General features: G+C 40.5%; 1 protein-coding gene across 4 annotated transcripts in view; it reads right to left on the reverse strand.

Moving 5' to 3' along the window:
• The window catches only part of LOC135472889 (high affinity cAMP-specific and IBMX-insensitive 3',5'-cyclic phosphodiesterase 8B-like), a 114,404-nt gene that overhangs the window by 22,951 nt on the left and 68,504 nt on the right, over positions 1–22,949 (reverse strand). For all 4 annotated transcript variants that reach the window (XM_064752601.1, XM_064752602.1, XM_064752603.1 and 1 more), the window contains exons 3-4: positions 17,088–17,278; positions 7,873–7,932 (exon numbers count right to left, since the gene is read on the reverse strand). In XM_064752601.1, the coding sequence (XP_064608671.1) occupies positions 7,873–7,932; positions 17,088–17,278 (251 nt within the window). The remainder of the gene's footprint in view (positions 1–7,872; positions 7,933–17,087; positions 17,279–22,949) is intronic.

Here is a 22,949-nt window from a genome sequence, read left to right on the forward strand (position 1 = left end):
GTAACAGAGGGCCTCTTATGTCACTTCATAAATGGAGCAGATATTGGTTGTCAGGGAGACAGGATATTGAGCGAGTATGAAGGACAAAGACATTGCCATACACACACAAGTGAACATCGTCGCTCATTTTGACGCCATCACAACAAATGAGTTTCGAGCTAACATTTTCAAAGGCCTTCTAGGCTGCCCGGAAGTAAGATCTGCTATTTTTAGCTGTGAAATGCTTCAATATTATGACAACGACGACATGAAACAACATGGTTGCTATCGGCAAAAAGATGGGGACAGGAGAGGACTACTGATACTCACTTCATCATGACATGTTTGATTACTTGAAAACCCAATGAATGTGCCACTAAAAACATGCACCACACTGAAAATATTCACACGTGAATTCAAACACTCTCCTCATTCATCATTTTATATCAGGCTTTATACTGTTTTCAAAACTTTATATCAATGTGGAATAATTTATGTCTATATACAAAAATGGGTCATTCCAAATCAACATTACTGTCAGTGGAGTCAAATCTCAAGTAAAATGGTGTTTGGCTCTCTGAAACACTAGCAAACTTGCTTCGTTTTATTGAGATATAAAAAACTTATATCTCTTTCTCTTGATATGTAAAAAAAATGCAGACGTGAAAAAAGGTGTGAAGAAAAAACAAGGCTACTTCATATTAACATTTAGGAAGTTGGCTAAAGTGAAAAGTTTATGGACAAATGTGAACGTAAAAAAAAAGGACCATCAAAGACACGTGAATAAAGAAAATCAGAAAACTGTAGCAGTTCAGAATTTACAGAATCATGTAACAAATTACTTTTCAAAAACAAATTTTCTCAAAATCATAATTTACTTACAGGCTGCATCCCTCCCAAAAGTAGAACACCTCCAGATTTGAAATTATATCCACACAGTCAACAAACATTAATTTGTGATCTGGCAGCCATACATTCTGATTATTTCTAAATCCGATATTAACTTTTGACTTGACAGAGACAGTCATCCTGATATTTACCTACATGTGCATGAAAAGAATGCAAATTCTGTCGTATTATTCCAAGACTGTTAGATAAAAAAAGTCTAGAATTAAAAAATACTAAACATGCTGGCAACAACTATGTTAAACTGCATAGTCACCAAGCTGACATAGTTTGCCAAAAACTACCCCATCAGCATACTTATACTAGCTTTATCAAATCAGTTTCCTGTGCAGATTACATTACTGGCAGTAACCCTTGCTCCTGAAGATAAGGAATGGCGATGCACTGAATAAACTCGGCTGTGATCAGAACGAGCAGAAACAAATCTGGACCAATCCATTTAATATTAAAAGGTAATCTCCCTCCAATTTGCCACTGACCTGTGTATTTCTTGGCAGACGTTTTCAGTCTAAGTAAAAGCAGACTGTTGTCCAGAACTACAGTTGTCCAACGGGATCTGCTTTGTCAGCTTACTTAATAAGAACAAATGTTCCTCTTATGGGAGTCTAGCGGCAGTTTTACAGCTAATAAGGTGGACAAGGCCATTATTTTAGGTGAAAGGTGTAGCTTGAGAACTAAAATTTGTTAACTTTGCCCACCTTATTGACAGAATTGCCGCTTACACCCATTGTACGAACATTATTTCTTACTAACTAACCTAATAAAGCATAGCCCTCCTCAAAATGTTTAATTTGCGTAATAAGCACTTAAATAAAAAAAACCTTGAAGTCATATGTAAACTTTCCAACGCATACTATATGGAAGCATTAAGACATCCAATGCATCAAGGTTATTCTAAACAGCGCATGGCCAACGTCACACACAAGGTTTCCACGACCACGTGATTTTAGATCTTACATAACAAGGTCAAGACAAGGTCAAAATATTGCTTCACGACGTAAATACTTGGTTATTGTTATTGTAGTTATTGTAAAACAAATTTCAGCTAAAATAATGTAAAGGAAGCTGAAGGACTGAAATTTTGCGTTAAATTTAAAATTGCTTTGTCACACCTACACAATTTTATCCTTTCTGTAACATCATGACATCACTATGGCTTTCGCTGAGGATGGACTGAAAAATGTATCTCTTGTCACAAGAAATTGTTGTGAGGCACCTTGCCATGTGGATTCTACAACCATTGATTTTTCGTCAACATAAACAACACCCCGTTTATAAATGATGACATTCCTTTTACGTCACCAGACAAGCATTTTGCACACGCAAGAGAGAGTCGATCACAAGATTTATAGCCTGCGATCGCTTTCATTATGTGTTAAACCAAAACAGTCCAGGGCTATAGAATTTGGATTAGGTAAGCCATTTTTCTAGGGCCTTCGTGGCCAGGGAGTCACTTCAGTATATAGCTCACTATAATTTGGTTTATACATGCCTAATGTATGGAGTTTATACGCATCTTAATAATGCAGATACAAACTTTGATAACAACTGTGGACACCATGTCTTCAAATGGTAAAAGCATTCCGACATATGATTTACTACTTTATAAAAATTGCCAGCCATTAGCTGATAAGGTCATCCCTCTTACTGCATGCCCACCAGTGCACTGATGAGGTGATTTTTACTAACTAACTGGCCACGGTAACATTTGTGTCATGGTGCTGATGAAATCTGCCCAACTGGTAAGGTACTAACTGGCCATGGTAACATTTGTGTCCTTGTACAGATGAAATTTCCCCAACTAGTGCAGCACTAACTGGCCACGGTAACATTTGTGTCATTGTGCTGATGAAATTTGCCCAACTGGTAAGGTACTAACTGGCCACGGTAACATTTGTGTCATGGTGCTGATGAAATTTGCCCAACTGGTACAGTACTAACTGGCCACGGTAACATTTGTGTCATTGTGCTGGTGAAATTTGCCCAACTGGTACAGTACTAACTGGCCACGGTAACATTTGTATCATTGTACTGGTAAAATTTGCCCAACTGGTACAGTACTAACTGGCCACGATAACATTTCTGTCATTGTACAGATGAAATTTGCCCAACTGGTACAGTACTAACTGGCCACGGTAACATTTGTGTCATGGTGCTGATGAAATTTGCCCAACTGGTACAGTACTAACTGGCCACGGTAACATTTGTGTCATTGTACTGATGAAATCTGCCCAACTGGTACAGTACTAACTGGCCACGGTAACATTTGTGTCATTGTGCTGATGAAATTTGCCCAACTGGTACAGTACTAACTGGCCACAGTAACATTTGTGTCATTGTGCTGATGAAATTTGCCCAACTGGTACAGTACTAACTGGCCACAGTAACATTTGTGTCATTGTGCTGATGAAATTTGCCCAACTGGTACAGTACTAACTGGACACGGTAACATTTGTGTCATTGTGCTGATGAAATCTGCCCAACTGGTACAGTACTAACTGGCCACAGTAACATTTGTGTCATGGTGCTGATGAAATTTGCCCAACTGGTACAGTACTAACTGGACACGGTAACATTTGTGTCATTGTGCTGATGAAATCTGCCCAACTGGTAAGGTACTAACTGGCCACGGTAACATTTGTGTCATTGTACTGGTGAAATTTGCCCAACTGGTACAGTACTAACTGGACACGGTAACATTTATGTCATTGTACTGATGAAATCTGCCCAACTGGTGAAGTACTAACTAGCCACCGTAACATTTGTGTCATTGTGCTGGTGAAATCTGCCCAACTGGTGCAGTACTAACTGACCACGGTAACATTTGTGTCATTGTGCTGATGAAATTTGCCCAACTGGTACAGTACTAACTGGACACCATAACATTTGTGTCATGGTGCTGACGAAATTTGCCCAACTGGTACAGTACTAACTGGCAACAGTAACATTTGTGTCATTGTGCTGATGAAATCTGCCCAACTGGTGCAGTACTAACTGGCCACAGTAACATTTGTGTCATTGTGCTGATGAAATTTGCCCAACTGATGCAGTACTAACTGGCCACGGTAACATTTGTGTCATTGTACTGATGAAATTTGCCCAACTGGTACAGTACTAACTGGCCACGGTAACTTTTGTGTCATTGTGCTGGTGAAATCTGCCCAACTGGTGCAGTACTAACTGACCACAATAACATTTGTGTCATTGTGCTGGCGAAATCTGCCCAACTGGTACAGTACTAACTGGCCACAGTAACATTTGTGTCATTGTGCCGATGAAATCTGCCCATCTGGTAAGGTACTAACTGGCCACAGTAACATTTGTGTCATTGTGCTGATGAAATCTGCCCAACTGGTACAGTACTAACTGGCCCCGGTAACATTTGTGTCATTGCGCTGATGAAATCTGCCCAAATGGCCCCGGTAACATTTGTGTCATTGTGCTGATGAAATTTGCCCAACTGGTACAGTACTAACTGGCCACAGTAACATTTGTGTCATTGTGCTGATGAAATTTGCACAACTGGTACAGTACTAACTGGCCACGATAACATTTGTGTCATTGTGCTGATGAAATTTGCCCAAATGGTACAGTACTAACTGGCCACGGTAACATTTGTGTCATTGTGCTGATGAAATCTGCCCAACTGGTACAGTACTAACTGGCCACGGTAACATTTGTGTCATTGTGCTGATGAAATCTGCCCAACTGGTACAGTACTAACTGATAACAGTCACATCTGGCTCATTGCGCTGATGAAATCTGCCCAAATTGCCACGTTAACTTTTGTGTCATTGTGCTGATGAAATTTGCCCAACTGGTACAGTACTAACTGGCTACAATAACATTTGTGTCATTGTGCTGATGAAATCTGTCCAACTGGTACAGTACTAACTGGCCACGGTAACATTTGTGTCATTGTGCTGATGAAATCTGCCCAAATGGCCCCGGTAACATTTGCGTCATTGTGCTGATGAAATTTGCCCAACTGGTACAGTACTAACTGGCTACGGTAAAATTTGTGTCATTGTGCTGATGAAATTTGCACAACTGGTACAGTACTAACTGGCCACGGTAACATTTGTGTCATTGTGCTGATGAAATGTGATCAAGTGGTACAGTACTAACTGGCCACGGTAACATTTGCATCATTGTGCTGATGAAATCTGCCCAAATGGCCATGGTAACATTTGTGTCATTGTGCTGATGAAATCTGCCCAACTGGTGCAGTACTAACTGGCCACGGTAACTTTTGTGTCATTGTGCTGATGAAATTTGCCAAACTGGCAGAGTACTAACTGGCCACGGTAACATTTGTGTCATTGTGCTGGTGAAATTTGCCCAACTGGTACAGTACTAACTGGCCACGATAACATTTGTGTCACTAAGCTGATGAAATCTGCCCAACTGGTGCAGTACTAACTGGCCACGGTAACTTTTGTGTCATTGTGCTGATGAAATTTGCCAAACTGGCAGAGTACTAACTGGCCACGGTAACATTTATGTCATTGTGCTGGTGAAATCTGCCCAACTGGTGCAGTACTAACTGGCCACGGTAACATTTGTGTCATTGTGCTGGTGAAATTTGCCCAAATGGTACAGTACTAACTGGCCACGGTAACATTTGTGTCATTGTGCTGGTGCAATCTGCCCAACTGGTACAGTACTAACTGGGCACAATAACATTTGTGTCATTGTGCTGATGAAATTTGCCCAACTGGTACAGTACTAACTGGCCACAGTAACATTTGTGTCATTGCGCTGATGAAATCTGCCCAAATGGCCATGGTAACATTTGTGTCATTGTGCTGGTGAAATTTGCCCAACTGGTACAGTACTAACTGGCCACGATAACATCTGCGTCATTGTGCTGATGAAATTTGCACAACTGGTACAGTACTAACTGGCCACGATAACATTTGTGTCATTGTGCTGATGAAATCTGCCCAACTTGTACAGTACTAGCTGGCCATGGTAACATTTGTGTCATTGTGCTGATGAAATTTGCCCAACTGGTGCAGTACTAACTGGCCACAGTAACATTTGTGTCATGGTGATGATGAAATTTGCCCAACTGGTGCAGTACTAACTGGCAACAGTAACATTTATGTCATTGTACTGATAAATTTGCCCAACTGGTGCAGTACTAATTGGTCATGGTAACTTTTGTGTCATTGTGCTGATGAAATTTGCCCAACTGGTGCAGTACTAACTGGCCACGGTAACATCTGTGTCATTGTGCTGATGAAATTTGCCTAACTGGCCACGGTAACTTTTGTGTCATTGTGCTGATGAAATTTGCACAACTGGTACAGTACTAACTGGCCACGGTAACATTTGTGTCATTGTGCTGATGAAATGTGATCAAGTGGTACAGTACTAACTGGCCACGGTACTATTTGCATCATTGTGCTGATGAAATCTGCCCAAATGGCCATGGTAACATTTGTGTCATTGTGCTGATGAAATCTGCCCAACTGGTGCAGTACTAACTGGCCACGGTAACTTTTGTGTCATTGTGCTGATGAAATTTGCCAAACTGGCAGAGTACTAACTGGCCACGGTAACATTTGTGTCATTGTGCTGGTGAAATTTGCCCAACTGGTACAGTACTAACTGGCCACGATAACATTTGTGTCATTAAGCTGATGAAATCTGCCCAACTGGTGCAGTACTAACTGGCCACGGTAACTTTTGTGTCATTGTGCTGATGAAATTTGCCAAACTGGCAGAGTACTAACTGGCCACGGTAACATTTATGTCATTGTGCTGGTGAAATCTGCCCAACTGGTGCAGTACTAACTGGCCACGGTAACATTTATGTCATTGTGCTGGTGAAATTTGCCCAAATGGTACAGTACTAACTGGCCACGGTAACATTTGTGTCATTGTGCTGGTGCAATCTGCCCAACTGGTACAGTACTAACTGGGCACAATAACATTTGTGTCATTGTGCTGATGAAATTTGCCCAACTGGTACAGTACTAACTGGCCACAGTAACATTTGTGTCATTGCGCTGATGAAATCTGCCCAAATGGCCATGGTAACATTTGTGTCATTGTGCTGGTGAAATTTGCCCAACTGGTACAGTACTAACTGGCCACGATAACATCTGCGTCATTGTGCTGATGAAATTTGCACAACTGGTACAGTACTAACTGGCCACGGTAACATTTGTGTCATTGTGCTGATGAAATCTGCCCAACTTGTACAGTACTAGCTGGCCATGGTAACATTTGTGTCATTGTGCTGATGAAATTTGCCCAACTGGTGCAGTACTAACTGGCCACAGTAACATTTGTGTCATGGTGATGATGAAATTTGCCCAACTGGTGCAGTACTAACTGGCAACAGTAACATTTATGTCATTGTACTGATAAATTTGCCCAACTGGTGCAGTACTAATTGGTCATGGTAACTTTTGTGTCATTGTGCTGATGAAATTTGCCCAACTGGTGCAGTACTAACTGGCCACGGTAACATCTGTGTCATTGTGCTGATGAAATTTGCCTAACTGGCCACGGTAACTTTTGTGTCATTGTGCTGATGAAATTTGCCCAACTGGTGCAGTACTAACTGGCCATGGTAACATTTATGTCATTGTACTTAGGAAATTTGCAACACGTACAATTTTACTTTATAATCTGCACTCACAGATTTTTCACCGCAGGTATATGGGTGAAGGAAATCATAGTGCCTGTAGGAAACCGTAGCGCCTATAGAAAACTGTTGTCGCTGTAGGAAACTGTAGCCCCTGTAGGAAACTGTAGTGCCTGTAGGAAAACGAAATGTGTCTAGAAAACCGCTTCACAAGCTACCAGACAAACAATCTGATTATTAAAAGGCCACTGCCAAACAGTTTCTGACCTCACTGGTTGTCAGGGGCCTTCTAGCTGTAGTCAGAACAATGTTTTGGACAAACCAGCCACACAAGGTCCCTTTCACAATACAATACTTCATGTGAAAAAAAGCACAGGTATACTTACTATTTTTTTGTTACAGCTACAACTGTTGTGTGATCACTGGCTTTTGTGGCACGGATTGAGCTGCAAGTACAAATGAAAACCAACACTCATATTTCAGGTATATAACTGGTATGCAATGTTTTTGAAACAATATAAACTTTTTTGATGTCCATTTTCATACTCTACTTATATATGAAAAAACACCCGAAACTGTGTGGATAGGTCTCACCAAGGCACACTGTATAATGTGAATATCTCCATAGATGTAGTTAGAATGAAGATATTTTGTGTGACAAAGAATTCAAAGACGATACTTGAATTTTCATCATTACAGCCAGGATCGTACTCATAGATATACAATTTACAGTCATAATTAAATCCTAGTGTAATAAGGTGTAACACACATTGTGTGTAATCCTTAGCAATGGGCCTGGTTAGTTTATGTGAACAAAAGACTATGATTAATATCAACATGGTCTACCATGCTGACAATTGTAGAAATTCATGTGGAAAACTTTGTCAGCAAATAATTTATCCCACTTGATAAATCACAGACAATCAATATATTTCTGAAGACTTTGTTGTCTGTTTGGCACCACAAGTTATATGATGAACCTAATTTTTCATATATACCTGTACATGTACATTTATTGATGCATTTTATCTCTTATTTAATGTCATACAAAACAAAATGTTTCAGTTAAGCAGTAAATGGTGGTCAGTTCTATGGGTAACAGCAGTGATAAACCACTGACCCTTGGCAAAATACTGATGAGCATTCCCACACATCACCTACAGATGTGCAAGCTTGGTTCTATTGGTCACAAGTGTATTCAACAAAGAATAGGCTACACCAATATAGCCAAAGCGGACTGTCTTAGGCCAGGTCTGAACTTGCACCTCACGTGTCCAAAGGAAGGCACCAGTAAACGCTGATACATGGCACAGGAGAGGAAGGTGATTCAACTTCATCACTTCACCTCTCTTGTTAATATTAACACAAATATCACAAATTCTCTAAGATGAGTACTAAAAACCTATTGCTTACCAACGACTGAATCACAATTTTTGGCAATATTGCACAATTAAGTGAGCCAAAAATGAAAGATTTTCAAGGTAAGTGTCTGTCACTATCATATCACAGATTTGTGGCCATCATATAATGATGGGTAGGAAAAAGATGATTGGGTTAAATTCCAATCAAAGGGCTTGCCATCCAATCATTCTGAGAGAAACCCCACTGATGTCACATGGGCAGGTGTCCCATGGGCGGATGTCCCTTGGGCAGATGTCCCATGGGCGGATGTGCCATGGGCAGATGTGCCATGGGCAGGTGTCCCTTGGGCAGATGTCCCATGGGCAGATGGTCTGATTACATAACATGTCTAAATAATAATTACAATTATGTGACCACATGTTTGCTCAGCAACTAAAACCGCAGAAGACTGCTAAGCCATCCTTGAGAACCTGACGCAGGTACTCAGCCTGGATAAGGTCAGACGTCTCTCAGGGATAATTTGGCGTCTTTGTGGTTTACTTCAATGAACTTTCAATAAATGACAGCTCTCTCCCATGAATAAAGGAGGTAAAAAAAACCCGTCTTCGGAGAAGCGAGGCAACTGCCAAGAAGCTGGCAGAGAGGGTGCTCCATACTCCATCTTGATTAACAGCTGCTCGTTTCAATGTGCTGAACTCTGTAAGCTGGCTCAGTGTATAGCTCTGCCAGAAAATGCCAAGAAATCTTAACTTTGTCCTGAAATGTCAAATACCCATTAAGAAATTAAGGACCCGAATGATGTTGTACAAAACTAAATGACAGAACAAAAGTTCAAGCTCTTCACCTGGTTTGTGGGTACTTTAATCTGCCATCTGGGTTGGTGCCAATTTACAGCTGGCAAGGAAAGAGGTGAATGGAGGCTAAATGGTTTCAAAGGATCGAGCTGTCCACAGGTTAGCGTGTATGGAACTATTTGATTGATCATAGTTCCTGGTCAATATCCCATATTCAACGTTCTCTGTTCCATGAATACATCAACAAAAATGAAGTGCAGACATATATAAGTCACTTAGGAATTCATAGTATATTCACACAAAACTAAACTTTTAACCTTTAATCAAGTATTGAGAATGTCTCTGAAATTTGTTTTCTGATACTGACAATGGACGGTACAAAAGCAACAGTGACAATAAGACAAGGCCTATCTGCTGGCTAACTTCCAACTAGCAGGAATCATACCACTTCAATAACAAATAGACAGAACATTTTCTGAATGTCATTTTGGTTTTAAACTTGAGAAAACAATGACAAAAATGCTATCAACAATCTAGGTTTATAGAAGATTTAATCTTGGCTGTCAAATTTTAGCTGATTTCCTGAAGTTGAGCATCAATGCTTTATAGAGTGCAAACAGCAGAAACCTCTCGCTGGAGATACATGCCTACATGTGATCAGTTCACGCCTGCTCCACGACTATGGACAAAGAACGTGGCTACAACGATAGATACAATTTTAACTTGGCTTTCAAACATCACACTATGGTGTAACCAACAACTAGCATTATGCTTAAGTAACAACTCAAATCCTTAAACAAATCAGAAAGATTTTACTAAACCTCCTGACTTATATAACAGTTGCAGCTGAAGTAGCGAGAGCTGGACTCAAGCACACAGCATCATTGGTCAAGAGCATAGCAGTCTCAACAAGCTACAGCACTTTAAACACAGACTTAAAAATTAAAGTCCAAATTACAACTGAAAACTAAACAGTGTCTCATTAATCCACAACTGAATACAGACAGAGAAACAGACAAGCCAGCGGTTAGAAGGACATCGTTAATATCAAGAATGGTATTTCCCGTGTAGAGCAAAAAACGGATGCCTTTTTCTATGAGAAACTGGTAGATCCTGACACATTTGGCAGCACACTGTGAAAAGATTGGCCACTGTAGTAAACAGGTGGTGTTCTGGCAGCTTGGCCTTGTCAGAAGATGGCGATAACAAGGAAGCGCAGGATCGATCCGCCACGGGTCAACTGAGCATATCTTCAGGGATTAGGCAAGGGAGATTATCCAGGCTTCCTAATGACCCAGAAACCTAGAGATTAATTACCCAGACTGTTCCAGTAAATGGGCTCCGATATGTCATTGTCATTCTCCACCTGAACTGCCTGACATGGATGATTGTCATAACAACTGTGTACTCCCACTGGGAAATCCCGCTTCAAACACCAGACACTGCAGCCGTAAGTGACAATATTCCCACAAGCCGAGGCGAAGATTGAGTTACACACTTCAAACATCAATATTCATGGCCATGTACAATGATCTATTCTACTTGTACTTCATATGATTAGTGCATAGGCACTTTAGATGACTTCCTAACAAACTTAAGCACAAAGCTTTAAAGACATAACCAACTTAGTGTTAATTCTCTTTCTCAATGCACACCATGCATTCAAAACAGATGTATACATGTGCGTCTGTGAATAACAGCTGATAAGCATCAACAATCAGAGAAAACAATGGCAAAGGGTAAATAAACTTTTACACTGTGGCATTTACATGAATAGTTAGACTAAAACTCTGACTGAAGTAAACTGACAAAAGAGGTTGTATTTTACCAGTTGTGCGTACATGTGACCATTTGCGAGCTATCATACTGACAGAATATTCATCGTGTAAAGTTACCCTCTGAAAACAAAAGATCGTTCTAGGATATTTTTACTACAGACAGCTACAAACGTAATTACAAAGGTACTGTCATTCTTCAACCTTTTCGCATATTTGCAATGATTTTATTTGAGCATATTCTGAAGGCATTATTCTGTGACGACTGATAAAATGATACTTCCTCTGAAGCCTGGATACTGACCAATCCAACCAATGTAGTCTTGTCTCCAAAATCAAATTAAAAATGTGCATACATTGCACTGAAAGTTGCTCTTTCCTATGCAAAAGGTTGAGGAATTAGGGTAGCCGTAAAGGTAACATAAGCCTGGCAAAAATTGGCAATTACCACAATTAGCACAAAGTAAATTTTTCATAAAATACCTTTTGCTACATGTATGCATGATGTGTACTATTTTGAAATTCATGAATATAAAGAACAGGTTCTTAATGTGAAAATTAAGGTTCTTACTTTTTTTCACCAGTTATTATAGTTCTTACCACACAGAACCCAACAACAGAGAGCACTGCTTAAACAGATTTCCATTTTCCGTTGTTTTTCTTGTAAATGCTAACGAAATTAAGCAGTCATATATACATCTTATCACTGCAAAACATGCAGTATCCTCACGTGGTTGAACAAATTTAGGTATCATCTAACTCAATCCTTAACAACAAAGACTTACTGGTGCCATCAGGACTCAGGACTGCCACTGGCTCAGGTGATGACGTTCATGGGTCATTTTATCTATGATGAAAAGGTCTGAGTAACACATCTATAACCATCTGTAACTCATCTATAACCAGAGGGTAATACTCATCTACAACCAGAGAGTAATACTCTTCCATAGCCAGAGGGTAATACTCCTCTATAGCCAGAGGGTAATACTCATCTATAACCAGAGGGTAATACTCATCTATAACCAGAGGGTAATACTCATCTATAGCCAGAGGGTAATACTCATCTATAGCCAGAGGATAATACTCATCTATAGCCAGAGGGTAATACTCATCTATAGCCAGAGGGTAATACTCATCTATAACCAGAGGGTAATACTCATCTATAACCAGAGGGTAATACTCATCTATAGCCAGAGGGTAATACTCATCTATAACCAGAGGGTAATACTCATCTATAGCCAAAGGGTAATACTCATCTATAGCCAGAGGGTAATACTCATCTATAACCAGAGGGTAATACTCCTCTATAGCCAGAGGGTAATACTCATCTATAGCCAGAGGGTAATACTCATCTATAGCCAGAGGATAATACTCATCTATAGCCAGAGGGTAATACTCAACTATAACCAGAGGGTAATACTCATCTATAGCCAGAGGGTAATACTCATCTATAACCAGAGAGTAATACTCATCTATAGCCAGAGGATAATACTCATCTATAGCCAGAGGGTAATACTCAACTATAACCAGAGGGTAATACTCATCTATAGCCAGAGGGTAATACTCATCTATAACCAGAGGGTAATACTCATCTATAACCAGAGGGTAATACTCATCTATAACCAGAGGGTAATACTCATCTATAGCCAGAGGGTAATACTCATCTATAGCCAGAGGGTAATACTCATCTATAACCAGAGGGTAATACTCATCTATAACCAGAGGGTAATACTCATCTATAGCCAGAGGGTAATACTCATCTATAACCAGAGGGTAATACTCATCTATAGCCAGAGGAAAATACTCATCTATAGCCAGAGGGTAATACTCATCTATAACCAGAGGGTAATACAGGGTAATACTCATCTATAGCCAGAGGGTAATACTCATCTATAACCAGAGGGTAATACTCATCTATAGCCAGAGGGTAATACTCCTCTATAGCCAGAGGGTAATACTCATCTATAGCCAGAGGGTAATACTCAACTATAACCAGAGGGTAATACTCATCTATAGCCAGAGGGTAATACTCATCTATAACCAGAGGGTAATACTCATCTATAACCAGAGGGTAATACTCATCTATAACCAGAGGGTAATACTCATCTATAACCAGAGGGTAATACTCATCTATAACCAGAGGGTAATACTCATCTATAACCAGAGGCTAATACTCATATAAAACCAGAGGGTAATACTCATCTATAACCAGAGGGTAATACTCATCTATAACCAGAGGGTAATACTCATATAAAACCAGAGGCTAATACTCATCTATAGCCAGAGGGTAATATTGACATTTTATGTAAAAGAAGATTTTATGTAAAAGACAGCATATGGATTGATCTTCAAGATATTCAAAAATAGGAGTACTGTCCACTGCCAATCTCTGCACATTGCTATTAGCTGTATATGTGCTTATGTGCTGCATGTGCAGACTGTTAGTGGTGTACTAGTGGTCAGCTGGCCGTGTACTGGTTGACACCTGGTGGTGTACTAGTGGTCAGCTGACGGTGCACTAGTGGTCAGCTGGCGGTGTATTAGTGGTCAGCTGGTGGTGTACTAACTAGTGATCAGCTGGTGGTGTACTAATGGTCAGCTGGTGGTGTACTGGTTGTCAGCTGCCGGTGTACTAGTGGTCAGCTGACGGTGCACTAGTGGTCAGCTGGCGGTGTATTAGTGGTCAGCTGGTGGTGTACTAACTAGTGGTCAGCTGGTGGTGTACTAACTAGTGATCAGCTGGTGGTGTACTAATGGTCAGCTGGTGGTGTACTGGTTGTCAGCTGCCGGTGTACTAGTGGTCAGCTGATGGTGTACTAGTGGTCAGCTGCCGGTGTACTAGTGGTCAGCTGATGGTGTACTAGTGGTCAGCTGGCGGTGTATTAGTGGTCAGCTGGTGGTGCACTAACTAGTGGTCAGCTGGTGGTGCACTAACTAGTGCTCAGCTGGTGGTGCACTAGTGGTCAGCTGGTAGTGTACTAGTGATCAGCTGGCGGTGTACTAGTGGTCAGCTGGCGGTGTACTAGTGGTCAGTTAGTAGTGCACTTGTGGTCAGCTGGTGGTGTACTGGTTGTCAGCTGGCGGTGTACTAGTGGTCCACTAGTCGTCAGCAAGTGGTGTAGTGCATGGCATCAAGAAAAGGCTGATGTTTGACAAGAAAAGGCTGATGTTTGACAAGAAAAGGCTGACGTTTGACAAGAACAGGCTGTCTGACAAGAACAGGCTGATATCTGAAAAGAAAAGGCTGATGTTTGACAAGAACAGGCTGATGTTTGACAAGAACAGGCTGATGTCTGACAAGAACAGGCTGATGTTTGACAAGAACAAGCTGATGTTTGACAAGAACAGGCTGATGTCTGACAAGAACAAGCTGATGTCTGACAAGAACAGGCTGATGTCTGACAAGAACAAGCTGATGTCTGACAAGAACAGGCTGATGTTTGACAAGAACAGGCTGATGTTTGACAAGAACAGGCTGATGTCTGACAAGAACAGGCTGATGTTTGACAAGAACAAGCTGATGTCTGACAAGAACAAGCTGATGTTTGACAAGAACAGGCTGATGTCTGACAAGAACAGGCTGATGTCTGACAAGAAAAGGCTGATGTTTGACAAGAACAGGCTGATGTCTGACAAGAACAGGCTGATGTTTGACAAGAACAAGCTGATGTCTGACAAGAACAAGCTGATGTCTGACAAGAATCAAGCTTCCTGATGTACACTGAACGAGTTTCTTACAACACAAAACTCCCATTAATGCAAAATGTGTCATAATTTGTCAAGCTACTACCACTAACAACCCAGGGTTTATTCATCGTCATCGAGATAAAAGGCTGATATGCAAGCATTAATGAGGGACTGATGGATAGAATGGAACTGTGCCTGAATGCCCACATGAACGCTGTTATAGCCACGGCATTATCCCCATGCTCATCAGGTTACCTGAGAGAATGAGCCCACTTATACTGGGACGCAATCCAACTGTTCAGCCACAGATTAGGGTCACCTGACCGTGTGGAGCTGGGTGAGCAGTATAAACGCTTTGACCCACTCTACACTGCTCTTATCTCAGCACCCAAATCCTTCACCTTGCAATCGTTTATGTATCTGTTAATTTAGTAGATTATGGTCAGGCGCTGAATGCCTGGGACAAGGAAAGAAGAAGAGTGCATGCCCTAGAGAATCATGCTGCTAACACTACCATCCGTGATACAAATGTTTCAAGAGAATAGCAAGCAGAATATACTGAATATATCCTCAGAAAAAAGTGGAATTAACGATAGTTGAGAAAATATGTAACAATTCTGCGAAATGCACAGAAATCTAAATTTCATCAACACTCATTCCAGTTAGCATACCGTTACATGCTATTACTGCAACAATAATCAGGATCTAAAATACAAAAAATCCTCTGCTCCTGAGAAGATATTACCAGTAGTCAATGGGGAGTAGCTGCAAAACAGTCTAACTTTCTTTTAAAGTAATGGGCTATTTGTACACTTCCACTGTAGTCTAAGAATCCTGACATTAATTTTGATCAACCCTTTAATAAAGGGTATAAAGGGCAGCCTAGGAAGGAGAGCACCCATATACATGTAGATGTATGTGTATCACAGACAGGCTCACATAGCTTTTTCAACAACAACTGGCAAACATGTCTCTCTTAATGTCTGTGTGATTGATGGCATCAGACTGATAAGAACCCCATTCCGTGGATAATTCCCTTACTTCTCAACAGGTCATTGCCTGCAGATTGTTCCTATCTGTGTAGAGCTGTTTTCTTGGTTAGGCAAATGGTGGCATTCCCACGCCCAATTTATTCAAGGCACACGTGTGACGCCAGCAATCTTCAATCTGACTCACCTGGCAGAGTTTCTCAAACATCTGTCAAAACTTGTTAGATAACCCAAGAGGAAGACTCCAAAACTCTTCGTTCAATTTTTTTTCACAAAAATAGCAACACTTAAATACCTGTACTTTACCTACCTTTTCTAGCACCCGCAAAAAGCATGTAGACGCTGGTGGTTTTGACACGTTAAACAACATATCTGTTTTCATCCTCAGCAACATGGTGTCAAATTGCATGAAGTACCAACACAAGCCTTGCAATCAACTTCTGTATTTACCATCACCTATCCTGACTTGTTTTTGTGAGAAATCAGAATACACAAAGCGCCCTCCCTAAGGATTGTGTCAAACATTTATTATCTACGGATTCTCAAAGTTTCACAAGGAAGGGTACACTGCAGGAAGTCACAAGAATCTGTGATTTTCAGATGTTTATCAAGACATGTAGTTAATACCTCACATAAAACCTGAATGGTTTGAACATCTACAATACCTATTATAAAGAACAGACTAAGTTCCCTACATGACCTCACTGGCCACACTATCAAATGTGTGCTTGCTAGAGACAGGTGTAAGGTGAGCCTGTAATAATCTATACATCTGTCTGTTCTTTATAACCAATTAACTTGCAGATGCCAGTGAAATCTGAATTCACTTGTAACTTGTACAACAACAATCTATCTGAATAATAAACCAAACCCAAATATTAAAATTCTATACTTCACTGATTATGTACTTAATTAGTACCTGTAAAATAATCAGATCTGCAGTACGGCTGCAGGTAAGAATAAAAATCAAAGAACATAACTATATCAGACTCACCGACAGAGAGCTTCGGCATCAAATATTTTGGTATGGCGATGATCAAGAATAACAACATCGTGGTGTTTGTCGAGGTAGCACTCCAAGGCGCTCTCAGGGTTACGAGCGATGTTACAGCAGTATCCAAGCCTTCCTGCCGCCCACCAAAACCCGTCACTTTGAGCATCCTCCTTCCCAAACACTAGCAAAATCTGTAACATGGAAAATTGATGCAATGTAAATGGAACACTGGCGCAGTGTTAAACATGGAACAATGACATGATATGAAACACGGAACACGGACACCATCTGAAACATGAAACAATGTGTACAATGGAGCACAATGTGAAACATGGAATATTGAAACCATCTGAAATATGAAATATTCACACCATCTGAAGCATGAAACATCAACACGATGTGAAACACGGAACAATCACACCATATGTAACATGGAAGACTGATGCATTGTGAAACATGGAACATTCACACCATATGGAACATGAAAGACTGACACAATATGAAACATGGAACACTATCCCAATTTAAAACATAGCACACAAGCACAATCTGAAGCAAGGAGTGTATATGTAGAACATCAAGAATGAACAAACTAGAAAACATATGGTAAACTCAATATATTTAAACCTGTAACATTATCTGACAAAACGCAGAAAACAGGTCATTAATTAAATCTAGAACATGGAACAGTGGCAAAATACCGAATGCGATATGGAACACTGACTGGGTATACTTATCCTTCATAAGATTTGTGCCATTCAATACCATGTTTCTATTGATTTGCCATATACATGTACATGTACAATATATTAATCAGGAGTCAAAAAAAAAAGAAAAAAAAGCACATTCCCAGCTGAGCCATGATGACCACTTCTATATGGAGCAGATAGGACTTGAATTTTAACCTTTCAAGTATTACTAAAAAAGTTAAATGAAAACTGGACTTATGAAAGAATCAAAGAAAGAATAAGTTCAACAATTATATTAAATGTGTAGCTGCAACAGGCCATTGCCTGTAAGGTGAGTATATATCTAGAAGTGTAAAGAATTGAAGATAGCCACTGCAAATCCTATTAACAGGTTTACAAGTTCATGTTGGTGCATGTTACTTTGCATGGCAACACACTAAAATGTAAGGAATTAAAGAAAAGAAAAAAAACTTCCCACGGTGTAGACATATTATTTAGTTGAAATATTGGAAACTGCACAGTTTTCATCTATCACTGAAAAAAAATTGAGCTAATTACTTGATGACACTATTAGAAATTCAAGGAAGAATTCCAGCATGTGTGTAGTTGTTTGCCAGCACTAAACTGTGTCATTTTCAAATTCAAGGAAGAATTCCAGCATGTGTGTAGTTGTTTGCCAGCACTAAACTGTGTCATTTTCAAATTCAAGGAAGAATTCCAGCATGTGTGTAGTTGTTTGCCAGCACTAAACTGTGTCATTTTCAAATTCAAGGAAGAATTCCAGCATGTGTGTAGTTGTTTGGCAGCACTAAACCGTGTCATTTTCAAATTCAAGGAAGAATTCCAGCATGTGTGTAGTTGTTTGCCAGCACTAAACTGTCATTTTCAAATTCAAGGAAGAATTCCAGCATGTGTGTAGTTGTTTGCCAGCACTAAACCGTGTCATTTTCAAATTCAAGGAAGAATTCCAGCATGTGTGTAGTTGTTTGCCAGCACTAAACTGTGTCATTTTCAAATTCAAGGAAGAATTCCAGCATGTGTGTAGTTGTTTGCCAGCACTAAACTGTGTCATTTTCAAATTCAAGGAAGAATTCCAGCATGTGAGTAGTTGTTTGCCAGCACTAAACTGTGTCATTTTCAAATTCAAGGAAGAATTCCAGCATGTGTGTAGTTGTTTGCCAGCACTAAACTGTGTCATTTTCAAATTCAAGGAAGAATTCCAGCATGTGTGTAGTTGTTTGCCAGCACTAAACTGTGTCATTTTCAAATTCAAGGAAGAATTCCAGCATGTGTGTAGTTGTTTGCCAGCACTAAACTGTGTCATTTTCAAATTCAAGGAAGAATTCCAGCATGTGTGTAGTTGTTTGCCAGCACTAAACTGTGTCATTTTCAAATTCAAGGAAGAATTCCAGCATGTGTGTAGTTGTTTGCCAGCACTAAACTGTGTCATTTTCAAATTCAAGGAAGAATTCCAGCATGTGTGTAGTTGTTTGCCAGCACTAAACTGTGTCATTTTCAAATTCAAGGAAGAATTCCAGCATGTGTGTAGTTGTTTGCCAGCACTAAACTGTGTCATTTTCTGCAGATTTACACTAATCTCTACCTGAAAAGGGCAAGACCATCAATGTCAATTTTCTGAGTACCAGCCATTAGGTGTTAGACAAGAATTACTGGCTCATGTTCAACCAATCAATGAGCTGCTATCATTAATTGCACATAAAGTCATTCAATATGAAAATCCCTACCAATCAGAGGCCATGTTACTGTGCGTGGCAAATCTATCCTATAATGGACACTGGCAATCCAATTTGCACACCTGTTCAATGCTGACGGCTTTTGCCTGTGATCATTATTTATGGCAATAGCTTAGTGCCAACGCCAGAAAATCCACTCTGAAAAGCAAGAACTGCCTATGAACTACTGGCAATGATTTTATATGTCATCTAGATGAAGCAAAGCACTAAGCTACATGGACAATCCCCCCTCAAACCTGCTCAAACCCCCAACAGTTATTGAGGCTAAGAGACTATGGCTCTATGGCCTGTAAGAAAGCCAGATAGGAGAAGTCCCTCGATCAAATCAGGAATTCTGGGAAATTCATACCTATGGGTTACAAACATCAGTATGATCAGCCTTGATAGCATGCCAAGCCATTATGCCGTCCCTTGTTCAGAGTACACAGAATCTAAGATTGGATACTTCAGCTATTTTTAGCTTGTTTGTCTCCAGAAAATAGAAACGAGATCTCACCCTAGAGATGTGGGTCTGCGGAAAGCGCTGGTGTAGATGTAACCAAGGCGTGTAATTCTGCACTTAAATGTAAATGAGTGTTGTGTTGTATCAGCCGAGTCCCATAGCTGTAGCCCTGCCTAAGATTACCAGCAGGTGAACAATTCCTCAATATTGTGTCAGCCTTCCACACCTGTACTCAGCTACAGGCCAACTATATATACACTCATCAACACACACAAAACCAGAGAATTCATTTTGCACAGTTATATGTTTTCAGGAGTTCATGGGTCAAACACATTTCTTGATGCCTTAAATAACGTAGTCTGTCACTTTCTTGATGCCATAAATGACGTAGTCTGTCACTTTCTTGATGCCTTAAATGACGTAGTCTGTAACTTTCTTGATGCCTTAAATGATGTAGTCTGTCACTTTCTTGATGCCATAAATGACGTAGTCTGTCACTTTCTTGATGCCATAAATGATGTAGTCTGTCACTTTCTTGATGCCATAAATGTCGTAGTCTGTCATTGCTCAGCCTTGATAGCATGTACATTTATTTCAGACCAGACTTTATATGAAGGTGTAAACAATTATTACACGAAACAATTAATAAAAAAACGATCAGCTTAATTAAGCCATAGATACCGTTATATAAAGGACATGTTAACACATAGGATATATTAATTATCATATCAGACACCATAATCTTAACATGTCTTGATAATCTTAACATGTCTTGATAATCTAAACATGTTTTGATAATCTTAACATGTCTTGATAATCTTAACATGTCTTGATAATCTAAACATGTCTTGATAATCTTAACATGTCTTGGTAATCTTAACATGTCTTGATAATCTTAACATGTCTTGATAATCTTAACATGTCTTGATAATCTAAACATGTCTTGGTAATCTTAACATGTCTTGATAATCTAAACATGTCTTGATAATCTAAACATGTCTTGATAATCTAAACATGTCTTGATAATCTAAACTGACTTCTCTATTTTTTATCATTCATTCAATTAAATGCAATACAATCTTTCATTTTCCACAGCCTCAATATTTAATGTTGAGTTATTTGTAGCTCATGTTTGTGTTTTAATAACATTTGAACTAGTAAAGTTCATATTTCAAGGCAGGCAAATATAATAATTAATCCACATATTTAGGTAAGTTGCTTGGTCCAGTCTGATGGAGGAAACGGCTTAATTCTGGCCCCCAACAGAACTATGCAAAATAAAGTAAATATTATCTACCTGGTAGCCACCCTAACACCTGTCAGACCAGCAGTGTGACAGGCAAGGCAGTAAATGCTTGTGTATCTACCTGATAGCCACCCTAACACCTGTCAGACCAGCAGTGTGACAGGCAAGGCAGTAAATGCATGTGTATCTACCTGATAGTCATGCTAACACCTGTCAGACCAGCAGTGTGACAGGCAAGGCAGTAAATGCTGGTGTACCTATCTGGTAGCCACCTTAACACCTGTCAGACCAGCAGTGTGACAGGCAAGGCAGTAAATGCTGGTGTATCTACATGGTAGCCACCCTAACACCTGTCAGACCAGCAGTGTGACAGGCAAGGCAGTAAATGCTGGTGTACCTATCTGGTAGCCACCTTAACACCTGTCAGACCAGCAGTTGGACAGGCAAGGCAGTAAATGCTTGTGTATCTACCAGTAAATGCTAATAGTCATGCTAACACCTGTCAGACCAGCAGTGTGACAGGCAAGGCAGTAAATGCTGGTGTATCTACCTGTTAGCCACCCTAACACCTGTCAGACCAGCAGTTGGGCAGGCAAGGCAGTAAATGCTTGTGTATCTACCTGATAGTCATGCTAACACCTGTCAGACCAGAAGTGTGACAGGCAAGGCAGTAAATGCTGGTGTATCTACCTGTTAGCCACCCTAACACCTGTCAGACCAGCAGTTGGACAGGCAAGGCAGTAAATGCTGGTGTATCTACCTGATAGTCATGCTAACACCTGTCAGACCAGCAGTGTGACAGGCAAGGCAGTAAATGCTGGTGTACCTACCTGGTAGCCACCCTAACACTTGTCAGACCAGCAGTTGGACAGGCAAGGCAGTAAATGCTTGTGTATCTACCTAATAGTCATGCTAACACCTGTCAGACCAGAAGTGTGACAGGCAAGGCAGTAAATGCTGGTGTATCTACCTGGTAGCCATCCTAACACCTGTCAGACCAGCAGTGTGACAGGCAAGGCAGTAAATGCTGGTGTATCTACCCGGTAGTCATCCTAACACCTGTCAGCACTGTGACAGACAAAACAGTAAATGATGGTGTATCCACCTGGTCGTCATCTTAACCCCTGTTAAACCTGCAGCCGGACAGACAAGACAGTAAATGATGGTGTATCTATTTAATAGTCACCCTAAAAACCTGGCAGACCCGCAGTGGGACAGGCAAGGCAGTAAATGCTGGTGTATCTACCTGATAGTCATGCTAACACCTCTCAGACCAGCAGTGTGACAGACCAGACAGTAAATGATGGTGTATCTACCTGGTTGCCACCCTAACACCTGGCAGACTCGCAGTGGGACAGGCAAGGCAGTAAATGCTGGTGTATCTACCTGATAGTCATGCTAACACCTCTCAGACCAGCAGTGTGACAGACCAGACAGTAAAAGATGGTGTATCTACCTGGTTGCCACCCTAACACCTGTCAGACCAGCAGTGGGACAGGCAAGGCAGTAAATGCTGGTGTATCTACCTGATAGTCATGCTAACACCTCTCAGACCAGCAGTGTGACAGACCAGACAGTAAATGATGGTGTACCTACCTGGTTGCCACCCTAACACCTCTCAGACCAGCAGTGTGACAGACCAGACAGTAAATGATGGTGTACCTACCTGGTAGCCACCCTAACACCTGTCAGACCAGCAGTGGGACAGGCAAGGCAGTAAATGCTGGTGTA

The sequence above is a fragment of the Liolophura sinensis genome, chromosome 8 (genome assembly GCF_032854445.1).
Source record: "Liolophura sinensis isolate JHLJ2023 chromosome 8, CUHK_Ljap_v2, whole genome shotgun sequence".
In the NCBI taxonomy this organism is placed as follows: domain Eukaryota; kingdom Metazoa; phylum Mollusca; class Polyplacophora; order Chitonida; family Chitonidae; genus Liolophura; species Liolophura sinensis.